At 37.8% G+C, this 23,405-nt stretch overlaps 1 protein-coding gene across 5 annotated transcripts in view; it reads right to left on the reverse strand.

The window, feature by feature from the left end:
- Positions 1-23,405, reverse strand: part of LOC115219551 (huntingtin) — a 125,283-nt gene that overhangs the window by 77,374 nt on the left and 24,504 nt on the right. For all 5 annotated transcript variants that reach the window (XM_036509150.1, XM_036509149.1, XM_029789760.2 and 2 more), the window contains 8 exons: positions 20,097-20,217; positions 13,410-13,549; positions 11,085-11,223; positions 10,457-10,598; positions 9,062-9,249; positions 7,718-7,913; positions 4,017-4,826; positions 1,900-2,073 (listed from right to left, as the gene is read on the reverse strand). In XM_036509150.1, the coding sequence (XP_036365043.1) occupies positions 1,900-2,073; positions 4,017-4,826; positions 7,718-7,913; positions 9,062-9,249; positions 10,457-10,598; positions 11,085-11,223; positions 13,410-13,549; positions 20,097-20,217 (1,910 nt within the window). The remainder of the gene's footprint in view (positions 1-1,899; positions 2,074-4,016; positions 4,827-7,717; positions 7,914-9,061; positions 9,250-10,456; positions 10,599-11,084; positions 11,224-13,409; positions 13,550-20,096; positions 20,218-23,405) is intronic.

Raw genomic sequence — 23,405 nt, forward strand, 5'->3', positions numbered from 1 at the left:
ACTTGAGTTAAAAATTTTAGCCAGCTATTACTATTCAGATAATGTTACATGTTACACAAAGTAGACACTTTGAGTCTTTCTTAAACAGAGTCAAGACTATTGAAAAGGTTGCAAGACACAACGAAAATTTTAGGAAAATAAAAATAAGAAAAAAAGGGGAAATTTTACCGGTGAGTGTATTAAATTATAAGGCACCAAAAGAAAATGACTCTCCCCAGACACAACAGAATATGCTTCAACACACGAACTCATATAAAGAATCTTGCAAACCAAATCCCAAAACGAAATATATCTACAGAATATTCTTTAATATCTCATCATCAACATCATTTAACAAAATTTCCATGCAATCACGGGTCAGGCAGTTTGATAGAAAGAGGTAAGTCAGAAGACTACACCATGCTCTACCGTCATCGCCACAGCTGCTGCCATTGCCACCACCACCACCACTTAATGCCCATTTTCCATGCTGGCAAGCCAGAGGGCTGCACCAGGCTCTAGTCATCTCTTTTGACATGGTTTCTACGGCTGAATGCCTGTTTTTTTTTACATGGTACCACCATGGGTGATTTTGTACGTGGGTACCAGCACAGGTGCTTCTTTAAGTGATTCCAGCATGGATGCTTTTCACATGGGTGCCATTTACTCAGTGCCAGCACAGGTGCTTTTTGTGTGACGCTGACATGGGACCCTTTTTATGTGACACAAATACCCAAAGGGTTGCCAAGTAGCTTGCAAGACAAGGACATCTTAGTTGAGAGAAGGAGAGGAACCCAGAGAACTGGCCTAATGCCAACCCCTTTGCAGGGTGGTCTGGGGTGCTTTTTCTTGTGCTACCACCACAAATAACTTGCAGGACAAGACCCCTCAACTGGGTGCAATAGTTTTGAGAAGCAATAAAAGTAAAACATAGCTACCTCAGAAGTAGAGAGAGAGGAGAGAAAGATGGTGAAGATGGGACAGAGAGGAGGGAGGGGTTGAACACCCAAGTTATAGTGTTGTATATATTGGAGAGGGCTAGTGGAGAGGGTGGGCAGACGGGTCATTCCTTGACTCAATCAAATCATATCAAAGTTTTTAGGCTTGAGTTGCTAATTTTCTGTTTCATTGAAATATATGTTGTCACACACACACACACACACACAAATATATGTTTAACCGTTCAGCATTCAAATTTCTTTGTCTAATGTCTGATGCTTATTTATTCACATTGTTTTGAATTATCCATGCTTTATCTTGTAACTTTGAGATTTTGCTGATGTTATTGCTTATTTTAATAATGACATTGCAGGGTAAGTGTGAGAGACCAGATTGGACAGGTTTGAACAAATAAAAAGTAGAATATTTTGGCCGGATACGGACGGTTTAAATGCTAATGGTTAACATACACACATGAGCACAGGCATGGCTGTATGCTTAAGCTTGCTTCCCAACCATATTGTTTCAGATGCAGTCCTATTGCGCAGCACTTTGGACAAGTGTCTTCTACTGTAGACTTAGACTAATCAATGCCTTATAAGTGAATTTGATAAGCAGTACTGGAGCTGATTGCTTGACTGTGTATCCAAGGCATTGGCTGGCCCAGGGTTATAGTAAATGGTGTTATAGCCAGGGTTATAGTCCAAGGTGCCGCACAGTGGGACTGAACCTGAAGCCATGTGGTTGGAAAGCAAGCTTCTTAATCACACACCTGGTCATGGCTGAAACACCTCTGATTGATTATAAACCTACTCAGTCAGATATGACTTGTGACTAAACAACAAATTCAAAGTCAAAAAGGAAGTTGGCTTTAGAACCTAAAATACTGGAACCTTTGAACCCATCTGATCTAAAACCCCTTCATTTGTGTGACATCTATAAAAATACAAAATCCCGACAGAAACAAGCAACAAGACAAACCTTTCTCTGAGAGGGATGAACTGTTATGTTCCAACCACTTCTGGAAATCTCCTTGCCCTTCAATCAAAGCACTGCGCAGTAAATTTGCCACAATCACTGCAGTGTTTCCCTTTAACTGTGGATCGGGGTGGTTGGCAAAAAGTAACACATCACTGATATACTGACTCTCTCGACCTGCAAAATGATGGAAATTTTAGCATTTGTAGACAAAAGGAAACTTTAAAATAGCATATGAGCATCCACTAATGTTCTGAGAGAAAATCATTACCATTAAAACATACCAAATAATACAAACACTTTATTGTTTAGCTGAGAATGTTAATAATAATGATCCTTTCTATTATAAGCTCAAGACCTAAAATTTTTAGACTGGTGGGAGGGGGGAGGCACTAGTCAATTTGATCAACTTCAGTGCTAAACTTGTACTTATTCTGCTGACCCCAAGTGGTTGAAAGGCAAAGTCAAACTTGGCAGATTTGAACTCAGAATATAAAGGCAGCGAGCTGGCAGAAATGTTAGCACGCCGGGCGAAATGCTTAGCAGTATTTCGTCTGCCACTATGTTCTGAGTTCAAATTCCGCCAAGGTCGACTTTGCCTTTCATCCTTTCGGGGTCAATTAAATAAGTACCAGTTACGCACTGGGGTTGATGTAATCGACTTAATCCGTTTGTCTGTCCTTGTTTGTCCTCTCTCTGTGTTTAGCCCTTTGTGGGTAGTAAAGAAATAGGTATTACGTCTGCTGTTACATTCTGAGTTCAAATTTCACCGAGGTTGACTTTGCCTTTCATCCTTTCGGGGTCGATTAATTAAGTACCAGTTACGCACTGCGGTCGATGTAATCGACTTCATCCCTTTGTCTGTCCTTGTTTATCCCCTCTATGTTTAACCCCTTGTGGGCAATAAAGAAATAAGAATATAAAGGCAGACAAAATACTTAACAGCATTTTGTCTGGCATACTAACAATTCTACCAGCTCACCACTCTGATATTAACAATAATATTAATAATAATAATAATCCTTTCTGCTACAGGCACAAGGCCTGAAATTTTGGAGGAGAGAGATAGTCGATTACATCAACCCCAGTGCATTACTGGTACTTATTTTATTGACCCTGAAAATATGAAAGGCAAAGTCAACCTCGGCGAAATATGAACTCAGAACATAAAGATGGATGAAATGCTGCTAAACATTTTGCCCAGCATGATAACAATTCTGCCAGCTCCCTGCTTTAATAATAATAGTAATAATAATAATCCTTTGTACTAAAGGCACAAGGCATGAAATTTGTGGAGAGGGGACTAGTTGATTACATCAACCCCAGTATTTCACTGGTACTTAATTTATCAAGCCCGAAAGGATGAAAGGCAAAGTCGACCTCGGCGGAATTTGAACTCAGAACATAAAGATGAGCAAAACACCACTAAGAATTTTGTCCAGCATGCTAACGATTCTGCTAGAATAATAATAATAATAATCATCATCATTATCGTTTAATGTCCGTTTCCCATTGTTTAACAACTCCTTTCCATGCTAACGTGGGTTGGACGGTTTGACTGAGGTCTGGAGAGCCAGTGGCTGCACCAGACTCCAATCTTGATCTGGCAATGTTTCTATAGCTGGATGCCCTTCCTAATGCCAACCACTCTGAGAGTGTAGTGGGTGCTTTTTATGTGCCACTGGCACAGGAACAAGTCAGGTGGGCAGAAGTAGTGGGGGAGCATCATAGCCATGTGTTGAGAGGGATTCTTTGGGGTTTGAATAATTCACCTCTGGAAACATGGGTGTTTCGTTCAACATCCTTAAACAACCCTTATTCAGGAACCTTTTCAGCAGGATGGGCTACTCGACCAGAAGAAAATTCTAAATGGAACCCACCTGCAAGGTCATGTGCTGTTTATCTTGATATGAGATCACCATGTCGCGCACATATGGTTGTGATGCATGTGCCTAGTGTACCCTTATCAGACGGGTAGTCATGATGGGTATACTGGGCTTCGTATATTTTACCCCAGTGTCACTTTGATGGCATGCTCTGCTCTCTCACTCAATAATAATAATAATAATAATAATAATAATAATAATAATAATAATAATAATAATAAAAATTGAACTTACACTGATGATTTTCAACAAACACATTGTGGAGTAAGATTCGAGGAAATAAAGAAATAGCATTGCCAATCGTACCAAGGGCTAAAGTTTTCACACTGACACGGACAGTCTTGTCTGAAATTAGACCCTGAGGTGTACCAGAGAGTAAGAAACGACGACATAAGAGACGTATACAGTAGACTAAAGGAACCTCGCCATCACAATAATGTCCCACACCAGGGGGTACATCATCAACTACGACTACCACTGCTGGTATGGGAGACGGTGATGCTGATTCATGCGAAGTTGTGTCAATCGTCAATGCATTATCATATTCAGGGTTTCCATTCAAGTCCTGGCTGACTCCCTTTTGTAGAGGGGGCCGGTGTTTAGGGCTCAGGCTTTTGATGCTCAACAAAGTCTCTACACTGCTGCTGTGAGAAAGGGTCGAGCGTTCAGATCGCTCCTCATTCAAGTCTCCAATTTCAACGTTCGTGTAAGCGTTTTCCATCGTTATGATCACTGGATCGAGAGTATTTTCACTGAAGGAGCCGACAGATGCTGCTGCAGTGGATTCTAAATCTGTAGAGAATGTTCCTTCATTGGGCAGTTCTTCATCAAGGTCGGCATTGAAACACACATTATTCGACCTATTGCTACCACTCCTGGCATGCGCACTTCCTGCTTCATCCACTTGACTTGTCGAGGAAGCAAAATCAGATGCGAAGCCAGATGAGTCTTCGGACGTCGTGATTTGACTGTAAATTTCAGCTGCAGATTGATCTTCTTCCAAACCAACATCATCACTGACCGATGGAAAACGCTCCAAACCACCTAAAATGCAAAAGCAGAATTTAGTGTCATTGTTTATACAATTTATACAAAATACATACAAATTTCACTCAATTTCTCATCATAGTTCATGGAGTAAATATCATACATACATACATAAATATAAGTTCAGCAAAAATTTAGATTCAAATGAATATGGTACTTAATTTAGATGCACCAGAATTCTGTATGGTGTTATCCATAAAAATCCGTGGGGTGATTATAATCAAAATTTTAATTATACATAAATATATATACATACATATATATATATATATGTATATTATTTTCTTTTCTTGTTTCTTTCTGTGAAAGAGCATAGGTTCAAAACATTAAAGACTTTTTCACTTCCCGACTGCTAAACTAATACATATGTTTGTTGTCTACACCACCCGTCTTCGTCTTTTGTTTTTTTTGTGAATCCATCCATCCATACATACATACATATAAGAATAATAGAAAATGGAGACAAATTCCCAAGATGTTATTAAACCATTAATATCACCAAATCACCAACATATGTTTCAATAGATGCATCAATCTCATCAGGGAGGACATAAACAAGTGTTCATCAATAAGTCATTTTTACAAATGTAAGAAACTACAATATATATATATATATATATATATATATACACTCTTCCTCTGGATCTTTCCTTGCAAATTGAACATTCATATATATATATAAATGGCAAAATGTATGTGTGTGTGTGTGTGTATCCTTTATACAAATCCACAATTTTTCAGTTAGAGGGCTCGCACTTTCTATGGTCATTCAAAACCGTCCAAGGGTGGTTGTGCACATCTTAACATTTCCCCAGTCACCCAGCAAAGCCATTAAAAAATCAATAGAAGTGAGACTTTTTTGTGAATTTTCTATCCAAAACCCAATCAAAATGCCCGAAACTTGATACCCCAATTGAATGCCAGCTAGCTGTATGTAATTGGTTGGAGATTTGGACAGTACTCACATGTATGTGCGCACGCACGAAGCTCTGTATATGCGTGCACTAGCACTATGACCTGGTGTTACCGGGTTATATTGCTAGTATATACATATATATATATATCACGTGATCACGTGACCGACCAGACTATCAGATGTTGCTACACATCGCTGGTCACAATGCATTGTTTTAGCCTTCGAACGACGCCACCCCGCTGGCTAAGCAAGCAGGCCAACAGAAGAAAGAGAGAAAGAGTGGTGAAAGAGTACAGCAGGGATCACCACCCCCTGCCGGAGCCTCGTGAAGCTTTTAGGTGTTTTCGCTCAATATAAACACAACGCCCGGTCTGGGAATCGAAACCGCGATCCTACGACTGCGTGTCCGCTGCCCTAACCACTGGGCCATTGTGCCTTCACACACATATCTATCTATATATATATATCTATATCTATATATATATATATATACTTTATTTTAAGCAGCAGAAAATTCAACAAAATCTGTTACTCTGAGTTTCTCGTTGCCGTTCATCAGACAGTTTTTGCTAGAATGGAACATATATATTAATTCAATCTATACTCTTACAAACGCTACACCTTTAAAAAGAAATGGACTTGTTTGATTGGCCCTTTAGAAAAAACGGTCAATCTTCGAGCGATAAACAAAAAGGTCAAAAATATATGTATATATATATAAAAAAACTTATAAAAATTATAAAATCCGAGGAAAAAACCTATTGCCGTTAATGAAGACAGTACAAATTAATGCATAGAAATTAAACCTGTTATAAATACTGCAATACATATTTATATTAAAATCCACATATATATATCAACATACACAAAAGGATGCGCGTAAACGCCATACATACATATACAGACGTATGAATATGAATCTAAATATACACATAAAAGCATGTGTACATATATTCACGCAAACCGTCTCGCACGCAAGCTAAAATTCATCTATGTAGCAATTCTCATATACTGAGCAAGGAGGGGGAATTATATGAGAATTATATGAGGGGGAAGTATATGAGAATTGCTACATAGATGAATTTTAGCTTGCGTGCGAGACGGTTTGCGTGAATATATGTACACATGCTTTTATGTGTATAATTTAGATTCATATTCATACGTCTGTATATGTATGTATGGCGTTTACGCGCATCCTTTTGTGTATGTTGATATATATATGTGGATTTTAATATAAATATGTATTGCAGTATTTATAACAGGTTTAATTTCTATGCATTAATTTGTACTGTCTTCATCAACGGCAATAGGTTTTTTCCTCGGTTTTTTCCTCGGATTTTATAATTTTTATAAGTTTTTTTATATATATATACATATATTTTTGACCTTTTTGTTTATCGCTCAAAGATTGACCGTTTTTTCTAAAGGGCCAATCAAACAAGTGCAATTTCTTTTTAAAGGTGTAGCGTTTGTAAGAGTATAGATTGAATTAATATATATGTTCCATTCTAGCAAAAACTGTCTGATGAACGGCAACGAGAAACTCAGAGTAACAGATTTTGTTGAATTTTCTGCTGCTTAAAATAAAGCATATTACTCTACCACTGGTATTTGAGTACACTTTTTTCCACCTTGTTTCACATTTATGTGTTTACTCCGGTATATATATATATATATATATATATATATATATAAATAAATAAATATATATATATGAGTCTGCAACAAGCACGTTGCTTCATTCAACAACATTATTCATATGTAAAGAGTCCTTTGAGCTTGTCCAAGCTTTCAGTTTTGATGGGTGTCCCCTACCTCCACGTAAGAACATACAATTTGAATCATCAAGAAGTATTAACAAGAAGCATTACACGAGTTAAAAGAAGAATAGGAGCAAAACGAAAGCAGATCTGATAACTTGTGAGAGAGAGAGAGAGGTTGGGTTCAAGGCTGAGACCAACCTGTAACTTACTCTGAGTCCGAGGTCGTGTATAGACTGTGCTTAGATCGTTGGAGTAAACTGATGACCGCTTGATGGTGTTCTTGTTCACTAAGATGGGAATTAGCTGAGGTGGTGGCGTTTTGATTAATTGATGAAGACCTTCAAGGGCAGCAGTGGCAACGTTGTGGTCAGTATGACCCGTGAAGTATAACAACAACTCGTACACCTGAAAATATTGCATCAATATTAATATCTATTACATACATACACATACTTAATACATACATACATATATATATATGTATATATATATATATATATATAATATATATATATATATTATATATATATATATATATACATACATATATATATATATATACATATATATATATCATCATCATTTAGCGTCCGTTTTCCATGCTAGCATGGGTTGGACGGTATATATGTATATATATATTTATTTATAATTATATACATACATTCATATAAATGATTTAGTGTATAGAAGAGATTATAATCCAAGCTGTGTCCTCGTGAAGCACATCAGACATAGGGTCGAGAATAGGGGGTGGAAGAGGAGCATGCAGACTCCTAAAATTTGGAGTGGGGGCAATGACAATGCTCCAAACACACTCCTACAAATATTCATTGCCCAAACAAATGAGCGTTGGATTTATCTGATTTGATCGATAATAATAATAAAAAAAAGACCATAACCAGTTGAGCATGTCCTTTAGGGGCGAACGATATGTGCATCTCTGATCACGAGCAGAAGTAGTGGGGGAGCATCATAACCATGTGCTGAGAGGGATTCTTTGGGGTTTGAATAATTCACCTCTGGAAACATGGGTGTTTCATTCAACATCCTTAAACAACCCTTATTCAGGGACCTTTTCAGCAGGATGGGTTACTCAACCAGAAAAAAATTCTAACTGGGCCCCACCTGCAAGGTAATGTGCTGTTAATCTTGATATGGGATCACCATGTCGCATACATATGGTTGTGATGCATGTGCCTAATGTACCCTTATCAGACGGGTAGTCATGATGGGTATACTGGGCATACACACACACACAATGAGCTTTTTTCAGGTTTCATTTACCAAATCCACTCACAAGGATTTGGTTAGCCCAAAACTATAGCAGAAGACACTTGCCCAAGGTGCCTTGCAGTGGGAATGAACCCAGAACCATGTGATTGGGAAGCAAACATCTTACCACACACCTGTGCCTGCACCTATAAATAAACAGAGGAATTCAGTATTTCTACACAGTGAATCATGTTTTGATTAATCTACATCCTGTATTTTACAACATCACCTTGAATATCCATTCTCGAAAGACGGTAAAAACGAAACCAAAAATGTCATACCTGAAGGATTTGTCTAATGTTGACTTTCACGTGTTTTTCACTGCTGCCTTTATGTACAAGACCGAAGCTTCCTTTCAAGCCAAGGTCCCTTTCAGGGCCAGTTAAATAAGGGACTAGGTTCCGGATTGCGAGAAGAACGCCAAGTAAATAATGGACTTCGTGTTCTTCATCGACAGGAAGAATTAAATCTGAAAATAATCGGAAAAGTTTACGAGTAAAACTTTTAGATGTAGATAAGAAATGCACACAGATATGCAGATATGTGCATGTACACATGACCATATAACAACTTCACCACTTCATAACCCTTTTGTAACCATATTTCTGATGATAAACACTAGCTATGTGATTCTATTAATTTTGAAAAATAATTAAGAGTTTGGTTGCATTTAATATAAAATAACATCTATTTACTATATTTGACAGTATAATAAAATGTCTCAAAAAATTGGCCACAGTCCTACATGTGAAACTGGGCTTATATCACATGTGCTTAACCCTTTAGCATTTAGACCAAGCATATCCCGTCCAAATAAATTATCTGTTTTATGTTCAAACTGGCCATGTCCCAGCTTCTCAAACCTACTTAAAGTGCAATAAATCAGTTATACTTTTACAATACACAAAATATTTTAACAATTTCTTCTTATACAATTCCTAATAATATCTACTGTAATAAAAGTAAAATTCCCTCTGTCCAGGATCCTTGTATTTCAGTCTATATTTACTCTACATAGACATATTATACCATTTTGGAATCGGATGATCCCGGGATTGAAAATCTGCCCTTCATTTGGTTCTTGAATATCCAGCATTGAGATCTGATTTAAAAGCATTTGGGCTGCTATTTCTAGCAGGCAAAGCTTGGTTGATTCATGCCATCTTGGTTGGTATTTGTCAGATGACGTCAGAGACCAAGGAGGAGATAACTGACATTCGTTTCATTAATTTTACATCGAGATAAGAACTTTGGGACAAATTGGCCAACAATAGGAATTCAACTTGGGACCGGAACAATAGAATTATTGCATAACAGAATTAATTCTCATCCGTCCTTAACCTCTGATCAAACACCACCGGGGCATATAGTCATTATAGACATATTATAGTCATGCTAGTTAGCGCTCTTTAGTTTTATGCTACAGGCCCAATTAGGCCACTGCAGGAGCTAGCTTAAAAGCCCACAAGGAGTGTGGCTTTTAAGCTAGTTTAATTATAAAAATATTATAGGATTTTTAAAACATCAAATGACTAGGAGGGTCCATCTGAGTAAAATAGTAATCAAAGGGGCCCATAGGCAAAAAATGGTTGTTGAGAGCCACTGCTCTAACATATCATGCATTAATATAATATTGGCTTAAAAACAGAAGAGAAAGGAACCATCCAAATACTCACCTAGTAGCATAATGACTAATCTGTTTATGAAAGACAAAGGGTTGTGTGAATGCTGACAGATCAGTGAGAGACTTGAAGCTGCTGTACGCCGGGTTGATGCAGACGAAGACTTCAAATTTGGTAGAAAACTCTTTAGTAATGCCTTCATGAGGGGGACAAAAAAAAAAGACAGGTCAAAAGGTTAAATAAACAAAATAAATTTGATTATCTATATGAAAGACAAAAAAAAAAAACACTTCAATTTTTATAACTTTGTAACTGGCTTCCGTGCCGGTGGCACGTAAAATGCACCAATCCGACCGTGGCCGATGCTAGCCTCGCCTGGCACCAGTGCAGGTGGCACGTAAAAAGCACCCACTACACTCACGGAGTGGTTGGCGTTAGGAAGGGCATCCAGCTGTAGAAACATTGCCAGATAAGACCGGAGCCTGGTGCAGCCTTCTGGCTTCCCAGATCCCCGGTCAAACCGTCCAACCCATGCTAGCATGGAGAACGGACGTTAAACAATGATGATGATGATGGTGATGATGTAACTGTGTTGTAAATATTTATTAACCGTTACTTTGCAATGACACAGGGAAAGACGAAAAAATGCAAGAGAAATGTGAGCAAGAAGAATGTTCCTTACTTTGACTTCTGAATCATTTGCAAAAGCCATAAGTACAGGACATATTTTCTGCATGGAAGCTGCAAGGGTTTCTTGAATGGCCTCTTCTTCACGCTTACAAACCCGTGCAATGCAGGGCAGCAAGTTGACAATATATGGCCTGCACAAGAATAAAGAAAGAGAACAAGGGTTAGTTTACATGATGATATGAAAATAAAATGGTAAACCTCACTTCATCTTTGTTTTTTTATTTTCCTTATTTCAGTCATTAGACTGCGGCCATGCTGGGGCTCTGCCTTGAAGAGTTTTTAGTCAAATGAATTGACCCCGGTAATTATTTTTTTTTAAAGCCTGGGACTTATTCTTTTGGTTTCTTTTGCCAAACTGCCAAGTGGCGCTGAGGGACAGACAGACACACACACACACACAAACACACATATACAACAGTCTTCTTTCAGTTTTTGTTTACCAAATCCACTCACATGGCTTTGGTCAGCCCATGGCTATAGTAGAAGACACTTGCCGAAAGTGCAACAAGGTGGAACTGAACCTGGAATCATGAGGTTGAAAAGCAAACCTCTTACCACACAGCCAAGCTTGCATCCACTTATAGAAGATTAAAAGAAATTTCAAGTTTCTTGCTATAAGGACACAGCTACAGCTGTACAGTTAAGAAGTCTGCTTTGAAGCCAGACCATCCAGATTTGATGCCAATGTGTAACCAGTTTGGGTAGGTGTCTTCTGTTACAGCCTTGGGCTGATCAAAAACCTTCAAAGTGAAATCCAGCAAACAGACACTGCGGAAGTACATCAAATATATATTACAACAGGAAAGACATTCAGCTGCAGAAAATCTGCCTCAATAACCTCTGTCCAACCCATCCAACAATCATGGAAAAATGGACATTGAAACAATGATGAATGGTGTGGCACAAAAAGCACACAGCAGTCCACTCTGTAAAGTGGTTGGCATTAGGAAGGGCATCCAGCCATAGAAACCATGCCAAGGATGACACTGGAGCGTGACAAAGCCCTGACTCTTGCCAGTTCCCTGTCAAACTCATGCCAACATAGAAAGTGGATGATAAATGATGATGATGATGATAATGATATATATATATAATATATATATATATATATATTATATATATATATATAATATATATATATATATATACATATATATTTAAAAGAATGGCAAAGTCAGTTTATGTTACTGGCAATTTCAAATAAACCTCAATACGACCCAAATTGGCTGAAATTATTTTCATAAAACTCAACTCGTGAACTTTGGGCACAAAAGAGACAGTGATAGATAAGGTAGTGTGTGTGCATGTGTGTGAGAGAGAGAGAGAGACCGTAATTTATCACGTACAAGGAACCCTTTTTTGTCAAAAATTAGGTTAAAAAATATGGGAGTTTCTTATACATGGATAGTATTATAATCCCTTACAAAACAATTTTTCCAAATTTTAAGCCCCCAAAATTAGGGGGTTCCTTATACATGTTAAAATACAGTAATTGGTATGTCCATCAAAGATACCCTACAGCATACAGAACTCTCCAAATCATTTTATTTATAGTGAGGTCAGGTCAACTTGCCTTTCATCCCTGCAAGATCAACAACATAAATACTAGACTGAAGACCAAGATCTAGATAATTGATAAAAACCCTTAAAACTAGTGTTCCAGCATGGCCACAGACCAATGATTGAAACTAGTAAAATAATAAAATATGTGTAACCCTTAAACCAACATTGCACGAGGGCCTTAAAATACAGCTGGGTAACCATCTTTAAAGGTAATAAGGTGTCATTTCACCATTTGGCATTTAAACCAGTCATATCTGGGCCGAATATTCTACTTGTTTTATGTTCAAATCAGCCAGATTCGACTTCTCACACCTCACCTGCAATGTCTTTTTAAAAGTGAACATACACACACATACACAGAAACACAAACATGCATGTACAAAAAAACATACACAAAAATCTCACACACACACATGTGCACACAAACACACACATAAACAAACAAAACACAAAAAAAACATAACATAAACACACGAAAAAACACACACACATTCACATGCTGATTTCTTCAGTTTCTGCCTCCCAATTTTATCAAAATCATGAAGCTGTGAGATAATCCATGATTAATTCAAAACAATATGAATAAATAAAGATTACATTTCACAGAGTAATCTGAACACTAAAGGGGTAAGGAAGATATATCTGCTATTTCTAGCAAGTTAACAATCACATAGGGGATCTCTAAAGTATAGTACATTACTACAACATACATTACTTTGTGTACAGATTACCTGGGATTTGTAGATTAACATACCTGCATTTCTGAGGACGTATCAAATGGCACATATCTGCAAATCTCCAAAGTGCTCCTCTAAGACTTCGAGATGGTCCATTTTTCTTGATCTCTTTGTACAGTTCCACCTGTAAACGGCCCAAGTTTGTTTCTAACAAAGTCTGGAAAGAAAGGAACAGAAAAACAAGATGAGAATTGTTTGTTGGTGTATATATCTTATAAATATTTAAGCCACAGTATATGGATTCAAGTGATCCAGTAGTTCTCATAAATAAGGGTCCTTAATGTATCGTTGTACAAACAGACCGTATAGAATGCATGGCACCTTGGGCAAGTATTTTCTACTACAGACTTGGGCCGACCAAATCCTTGTAAGTGGATTTGGTTGACTTGGCAGACAGAAACCGAAGCACAGAACCCTGTCGTGTATATACACCACGCATCCTTTTCCAAGTAAGTTTTATCTTAATAATTACAATGCACACTCTTCTATCTACTTCTATCTCTTCCACTCTTCTTCTATCTCTTCTACCTCTTCTCTGTCTATCTATCTCCTTCTCTTGCTCTTCCTTTCTGTCCCACCCTTTCCCTATTCTCCTCCTCTCTCCATCACCGTTCTCTGTCTCTTTCACTCTTCCTCCTTGACTCTCGTTGCTGACACATTACGAAAGGCGATCTTTCTTCCACTTCCTTCGTAAAGACAAGACATGCTTTCACCTGTCTCTTCTCATAGCTTGTCTTTCTATCATTCATAATAATTTTACACATCATCTTGGCTTAACAGCCCTCACCGTCTGTTTTTACTGTCTTGTTCTCACTGTCCTGTTTTTGTTACCACTTTCACCCTCCACAAAAAATCCCAAATTTTTTTAATTTGCCTTGCAGGAAGGACTGTTTCAACAAAGTCGCGTTTTGTCCTTACCTTCACAACGCGGAGAAGATGAAACAGGGACAACTGATGAAGGGGAATGTTCTTTATGTTGCATGTCTCGTTTCTCCATTTGTTTGTTGTTTTTTTTTTGTTGTTGTTCGAAAAAAAGTTCATTTTCTATGTTTTTGTTTTTATGTTTTTGTTTTCTCATTGTGTCTACGTTTTTTGATGTCCTGTACCCATATATGCATGTATATATACATATATGTGTAAGTATGTACATATATGTATATATGCATATATTTATATTTGTGTATGTATATGTATGTATGTATATGTGTGAGTGTCTTTATATTTGTGTTTGTCCCCCTTCACTGATTGACAACCGGTGTTGGTGTGTTTATGTCCCTGTAACTTAGCAGTTCAGCAAAAGATACCAATAAAATAATAACAAGGCTTGAAAAAATAAGTCTTGGGGCCGACCTGTTTGACCAAAGAGCCTTCAAGGAGATGCTCCAGCATGGCTGCAGTCAAATGACTGAAACAAGTAAAAGGGTGAAAGAACAATAGTTGGGCAATGATAGAGATGATGATGATGATGGAGATGATGGTGATGACAGAGATGACGAAGATGGTAACGAAGAAGGAGAGTGATGGTGATAATATCCAGCGGAAATTTAAGGCAACAAGCTGGCAGAACTGTTAGCATGCTGGGCAAAATGCTTAGTGGCATTTCGTTCCTTTTTTATGTCCCGATTTCAAACTCTGCCAAGGTCTACTTTGCCTTTCATCCTTTCAGGGCCGATAAGATGAGTCCTAGTTGTGCACTGGGATCGATCTAATCGACTTGGCTCCTTTCTCAAATTTGCTGGCTTTGGGCCACAATTTGGAACAAATGTATGGTGGAAGTAAACGAAGCTTAAAATATGTCGACAGGACTATGAAGTAGATCCAATAAAGAACAAAAACAAAAATGATGCTGAGTTGAAAGCTAATAAATATATGCAATGAAAGAAGATAACCAATCACAATAAAACTGGTGGAGGGGAGGGTTGGGAAGACAGCCACAGGCAATGGAGACGATAGGGACAGCATTGTACTTATTAGTGAAAGAATCAATACTTTGGACTCGTCGTTAGTACAAAGATGCGGCTGGGTGGTAAGCAGGTTTACCTTGGCACCATGTATTTTGGGGGTTTTGGGCCCTACTGTGTGAATGTTGACTGAGGTTTTATACTATGGCTAAGGGCTGACCTATAACTTGCAAGTGAAACTGGGAGGCAGAAACTGAAAAAAATGCAGAGTGTGTGTGTGTGCTTATTCTTTTGTTTTGTATGTTTGTATGTGTGTTTGTTTTTGTGTATGTGTTTTTTGTGCATACATGTTTGTGTTTGTGCATGTGTGTTTGTGGGTGTGCATGCATGTACATGCTTATACATGTTTGTGTGTGTTTCTCGTATGAGTTCATGCGGATGTTTGTGATTAATATTTTCACCTTGTCAATCTTGCGTTTGTTGACTGTAAACAAAACAACAGCCTCGCAAAATCAAACACAGGTGGTGTCCTGTGCTTGCAGTCAACCGTGGAAGAACGACCTGGACTCTTGACATGTCTTGACATGTGCAACCATCGTTAACAAAAAAAGACTTGTAACCATGTCTGGGCTGTTTGTTGCTTGATGGAATCAGGGAGTTATGGAATCAGTATCTTGCTTAGAAACAAGGAAAGAAGAGCATACAAATGTAGAAAGTCTACCTCGAAGACTTCCTTCCGATCCATGCAAGTATGGAAAATGAAACACTTAGATCTTGTTGATGATGATGATGATTGTTGTTGTTGTTGTTAAGCAACAAGACAGGTAAGGGTAATTAGGTGATGGTCTAGGGCTTAGGGGCGGGAGACCCCAGACCTTGGAAAAAAAAAACTTTGGCCATCTTGTAGTCGAGGGCTCTTCGTTGTCACCCGACACCAATGGGAGGTGGCTCTCAAAGTCACTGGAAATGGAGATCTCCAGGTCCAAATTCTTAAACGGCTGATGATGATGGTGGTGAAAACGGTGGTGATGGTGATCATGATGATGACGGTGATGATGATGGTGGTGGTGATGCTGATAGTGGTGGTGGTGGTGGAGACGATGATGATGACGATTATAATAGTGATGATGATGATGGTAATGGTGATGATAGCAGTGGTGATGGTGATGATTATGTTGATTAGGGCTGGTAGTCAAAGGGGGCAATTGTCCCAGGCACCCATGACTGCTATGAAGGATGTGTAGCACTCAATACAGAGTGTCCCTCCCCCTCCCAGCAATCTTGCATGCAGAGGCTCTCTTTCAATAAACAAACATATCTTTAAAAAAAATGTAATGGACCCTCTTTTTTGATAAATAACCCTAGTTTTAACTACATCAATGACATCAATGCATTCAATTAAAAAACACTTTGCTACCCAAGTACCAAAGCAGCTCCAATTCTTTTGGGGGATTAATTGTAGCTGCTTCAAGGACATTGACAGACAAAAAGGAAACAACAAAACACTCCTAAAAATGTATATCTGTGAGTGTGTGTGTATGAAACACAGTATGAATGTATATAAAGATATGTTTCTTTATTAGCCACAGAGGGCTGGACACAGATGGGACAAATTACAAAGTAGAGCTTTTCTTTTTGGGGAGGAAAGAAAAAAGAAAAAAAAAGTGGGGTAGGTTTTCGATCAAAAAGGATCGTAGAAAGGTAAAAAAAAAATAGAAAAAGAAAAGAAAAAAAACGACCAACAGGGATCGTGTATCACAGAAATGTCATGATGTAAAGTGTAAAGGGGGAAGCAGATGAGGTTTATCCCTGGAAAGAAAAGCCTACAGAAAAGACCACAGTAACCTCGGTCATTTATTTGCAAGTAAGTAACTCTCTGTTTTAAATTTTTCCAGGTTCATAGGATTATGCTCAAGATAGATAAAGAGATTGATAGAAAGAAGTTAGTTATTGTCTCTAGTTCAAATTCCTTCTTTGGACACGACTGAGCAGTGACCTTAGATTGACCACTTGCAAATAAAGACACACACACACACAAATATGCACGCATGCATACACACATATTGCCATTGTGAACTTCATTATTTCAGTGAGGCATTGAAAACTGCTCTTACTTTACAGAAAAGCAGGTAAGTAATGAATATGTTCCAAAATTTAAATTTCGAATTTAGTTTTAATTATTAAATTACATCACTCAACAGCTCAAAGTATTTTTTATTTTTCAGCTTTGGAATTATTGCTTTTATGCTCACATGTTTTTCATTAAATCAAATCTTTTTCTTCTTTTTCTTTTTAAATATTTTCCTTCATTTTGTCAAATACTTGAATTATACAGGGAGTGGGGCAAAATGAGTAATTACCTCCCTCCCCCCCCAATAAATTTTTCCTTGACTTTGACCCAATTTTGTTTTTGAGGCTGCTAATAAGATATCTAGATAAATTTTCATGTTAAACAATCCAAATTCTTTTCTCTGTTGGATTCCAAGTCAATTTTTTTCCCACACTAATATCTAATTTGACAACTGTCAATTTTCAAAAGCTGATGTCTAAACTGGGGCAAAATGAGTAATGACTAATATCAATAATTTCTTCTCTTTAACTGTATGGTATGTAAATATATGGAGTCACTTCTGCAGAAATTTTTTTCTTAAGAAAATACATATTTAAATAAATTTTAATGTCATGAATAGCGAAAGCAAAACCGGTCGACAAACACAATACAAAATATATTTAAAATTATATTAAAACTATGTAAAGCGTGTGCATTTTCCTTCTTTAATTTCTTATATATATATATACACACACACACCCAGGCCTATTCCCCATTTTTTTTTTTAAGAGCGGGTACCCACAAGACCTGGCTATGACTATAAACTACATCTGGTAGTAGGACCCTGGGGCCCTAGTTTCAGGGTTTGAGGAATGTGGAAGCACCTCTTAGCCACCATTGTTCCCAGGTCTATTCTGGCCCAGAGCTGTAGCATCTGTAAGGGTCCCAGCTATTCGTTAACTAGCAAAATCCCCCGCGACTAGGATGGTGGGGGTCGGTAGAATGCAATTACCATATTCCCTGCATGGTGTAAGAGGCGCCTAAAAGACAGCAAGATAGAGAGGGATGTACTGTGATGATTTCACAAAGGTCACATCAACCTGGTTAGAGAATCTAAATACTTCTATGAGGGTAAGGATTAGCATGGAGCTCAGTTAACACAGGAAAGTAGGACATAATGGAATATTGAAGTCCTAAGATCGGTCTCTTTCTTTTTTTTTTATCTTTTACTTGTTTCAGTTATTAGAGTTTGGCCTTGCAAGGACACATCCTTGAAGAGTTTAGTCAAACAAAATGACCCCAGTATTTAAGTCTGGCACTTAATATATTTGTTTCTTTTGCTGGACTGTGAAGTTACGGGAATGTAAACAAACCCACACCAATCATCAGCTGTGGAGGAAAGAGAAAACACAAGCACAAAGACACACACACACACACACATATTTTATATACAACATGCTTCCACACAGTTTCCATTTACCAAGTTTACTCATAAGACATCAGTTGGCTTAGGGCTATAGTGGAAGACACTGGCCCAAGGTGCCATGTCATGTCCAGAAAATTTGCCATAAGAAATGTCACTCATCCTCATCACCATCATCATTGTTTAATGTCTGCTTTCCATGCTGGCATGGGTTGGATGGTTTGACTGAGGACTGGCAAGTCAGAAGGCTGCACCAGGCTCTGTCGAGGAAAATTCGTTGTGAAATGAATTTGCCATATGGACAATGATAAACCGTATTATGTCAGCATTTTTTAAATAAAATAAAAAAAGGAATAATAAAAGATTTTAACGAACTGTTAACTAAAGGGTAAAGACCCAATTCAGTCATGAATGACCATGGGATTGCACCTAGAAAGTTCTCTTCCTAGGCACAAGTCTGAGCAAGGTTGTTTATGGAAGACCAGCAGTCGCCCATGCATACCAGACTATCCTCTCCATGCCACCAGTGTTATCCAAGGGGAAAGCAAAGGCCGATACATCTTGGTTCTAGTGACGTTGCAACTCATTTCTACAGCTGAGTGAACTGGAGCACCGTGAAATAAAATGTCTTGCTCAAGAACACAACACACAGCCTGGTCCAGGAATCAAACTCATAACCTCATAATTATCAGCTTGATGCTCTAACCACAGAGCCATGTGCCTTCACATAAAATCATTAAATAGACAAGTTTTGGAGGTGGGGTTTAATGTTTGACATTGAATAATACTTGAATAATACCTGAATAAAAAACATTAAGTAGACAAGTATTATTCAATGTCAAACGTTAAACAAACTTGATGAGGTCATTTAAAATGAGATTTCTCATGGTAAATTATCCTCTGACAAAAATGTTTACATTGAAATTTCCTATCACTGTGTCACATAGCAGGACTGAACCCAGAGCCATTTGGAATGCAAAGTAAGCTTCTTAACCACACAGCCAAGCCTGCACCTACAGGTTGTAATAATTCCACAAAGGTCACATCAGCCCGTTCACAGAGTCCAGATTCTCACTTTGGCATAATAATTAGTCAGAGCTCAATTAACGAGGGAAAAGAGAACATGTTGGAGTATTTTCGTTCTAGGTACAGTATGTCTGGAAAAAAAAAAAAAAAAAAGACTTGATCAAGTCTGGAATGCCTTTGATTATAGGTCTGTCTCATTAATGCTGCCTTGGCACTAACAAACAACAATTTGTCTTTGAAATTCTCAAACGTAGATGATCACTTCCTATGAAATAAACAAATAAAATTTTTGGGGGATGTTTACCTTAATTGTTTTATTGAGGCATTCATCAGCAACCATGCGAATATCAGCTTCAGGATCATCACAGAGCATTAGAAATGTTTCCATAGCTATTCCAAGGAACTTAGGAAAATCTGCTATAGATCTGCAGAGAGAAGAAGAAAAAAATAAAACAAGGTTAGCAAGTTTAATTCTTCATCATCATCATCATCATCATTTAACGTCCGTTTTCCAGGCTAGTATGGGTTGGCAACCAGATGGCTGCACCAGGCTCCAGTCTTGATCTTTAATTTCACAGTCTTCAACTGTGAAATTAGATTTCATAGTTAACACAGTAATAATGTTAAATATCTACCAAAAAAACAGAATTGGTATTTTTTGCAAGTCACATTGCCTTTGATAAACTTGATGTCTCTCAATGAAAAACAGTTTTAAGCATGACATGGTTAAACAAAAGACAGACTAGTTTATAAAACTGCTTTCCACAAACTGTAACATAACTCTTCATCTAACACATGCTAGCATTGCAAAAATGGATGTAAACCCTTTAACTGCAAAATCAAATTTCATGGTTATTCCCAGGGCTGTGGAGACGGAGTCAGGTTGTGGAGACAAACCAAACACAATTAAGGGGTAACTAGAGTCAGAATTGGTAAAACTATACCAACTCTGATTCCGACTCACAATATCTTTATTCTTTAATATAAACCAGTTCTAACATAGAGGCCTGCTCAAAATACTAGCATATGCATATGCTTTATGAGATAAGCAGACCGCAATCACTTAACTACATAAAGAGGAATCAGAGTCAGAGTCGAAGTTTTTTTGTTTCACCTCCACAGCCTTCGTTATTCCAGTAGTGATGTTGAATATCTACCATTGGCATTTTCTGCAAGCCAGCTACCAGAATGAACTTGATGTATCTCAATGAAAAATAGTTTCAAACGAGACTAACACAACCGATGCTGGTGTGTTTACGTCCCGGTAACTTAGTGGTTCGGTAAAAGAGACCGATAGAATAAGTATTAGGCTTACAAAGAATTAAGCCCTGGGGTCGATTTGCTTGACTAAATGTGGTGCTCCAGCATGGCCACAGTCAAATGACTGAAACAAGTAAAAGAGTAAGATAATTTTATAAACCGCCATGCTGGAGCACCACTTTTAGTCAAGCAAATCAACCCCAGGACTTAATTCTTTGTAAGCCTACTACTTATTCTATTGGTCTCTTTTACCGAACCACTAAAGTTACGGGGACGTAAACACACCAGCATCGGTTGTCAAGCGATGTTGGGGGGAGGGGGGGACAAACACAGACACCCACACATACGTATATATACATATGACAGGCTTCTTTCAGTTTATGTCTACTAAATCCACTTTGGTCGCCCCGAGGCTATAGTAGAAACACTTACCCAAGGTGCCACCCAGTGGGACTGAACCTGGAACCATGTGGTTCGTAAGCAAGCTACTTACCACACAGCCACTACTTTCTACTGCAGTATTATATATATATATATATATACAAATAAATAAAAGAATGGAGTTGAACAACTAAATTAACAAAATTCCTCTATTTTATTTTCGACATATGTTTCGAAGGCTGCATATTCCTAATTTCGAAGGAATAAGGGGTGCATTATACCGCCTTCTCATCAGGAAAAGCAAGGAACTTATATAGAGGAATTTTGCTAATTTCGTCGTTCAACTCCATTCTTTCATTTATTTGTATTTAAAAAAACACACAAATTTCCACACAAAAGCACGTGATCTCTGCCCTAGGCATGTAGCTTCAACCGTGTTTTTCTGACGTGAATTTGCTACCGAGGTATCGGTTAACCGAATTATCCATAATAAGATAATTCATTCAACTACTCAATATATATATATATATATATATATATATATATATATATATCTATATATATATATATATATATATATATCAATCTATAAAATAATTCCTCATCTAATACATGCTAGCAAGGCAAAAATGGACATTAAACCTTCAACTGAAAAATTAAGTTTCATGTTTATTCTTGTAATAATGTTAAACATCTACCAAAAAAAACTGAATTGGTATTTTCTGCAAGTCACGTTACCCCAATAAACTTGACATATTTCAACTGAGGATAGTTTCTAACATGACATTCTTTGACAAAAGAATAGATTGGTATATAAAAACTGCTTTCTACAGTTGCGGATGTTGAATATTTGAGAGTATATCTCCGATTTCTGCAGTAAAAGGATAAAATAACCCTCATGAGAAATAATAATGAAACCAAAGAACGTTTCTGACTGCAACGAAATGTTTCAACGTCAGTGTTGTTATTGCAGCTACTACTACTACTACTACTATTACTACTATTACCACCACCACTACTACTACTACTACTACCACCACCACCACTACTATTACCACTACTACTACCACCACCACTACTACTACTATTACGACTATTACTACTACTACTATACCACCATTACTACTACTGCTATTACCAGCATCACTACTACTACAACTACTACCACTGCCACTACTATCACTACTACTACTACTACAACTACTACCAACTGCCACTACTACCACTACTACCACTACTACTATACCACCATTACTACTACTACTACTACTACTATTACCAACATCACTACTACTACAACTACTACCACTGCCACTACTACTACTACTATACCACCATTACTACTACTACTACTACTACTATTACTACCACTACTACTACAACTACTACCACTGCCACTACTACCACTACTCTACTACTATTACCACTACCACTACTACTACCACTACCACTACTATTACCACTACTACTACTACTATTACAACTACTACTATTACAACTACTACTACTACAACTACGCACTAACTATTCTTAGTTGTATTGATATAAAGACCAACAAGTCTTCAAGAACCAACACTCAACAACTACAATCCAACAGATAAACCAACAAGGAGACCTCTGCACTCTCTTTACTCTTTTACTTGTTTCAGTCATTTGACTGTGGCCATGCTGGAGCACCGCCTTTAGTCAAGCAAATCGACCCCAGGGCTTAATTCTTTGTAAGCCTAGTACTTAGTCTATCAGTGTCTTTTGCCGAACCGCTAAGTTACAGGGAAGCAAACACACCAGCATCGGTTGTCAAGAGATGTTGGGGGGACAAATACAGACACACAAAAATATACACACACACATATATATATATATATATATACGACGGGCTTCTTTCAGTTTCCGTCTACTAAATCCACTCACAAGGCTTTGGTCGGCCCGAGGCTATAGTAGAAGACACTTGCCCAAAGTGCCATGCAGTGGG

The sequence above is a fragment of the Octopus sinensis genome, linkage group LG14, assembly GCF_006345805.1.
Source record: "Octopus sinensis linkage group LG14, ASM634580v1, whole genome shotgun sequence".
Classification (NCBI taxonomy): domain Eukaryota; kingdom Metazoa; phylum Mollusca; class Cephalopoda; order Octopoda; family Octopodidae; genus Octopus; species Octopus sinensis.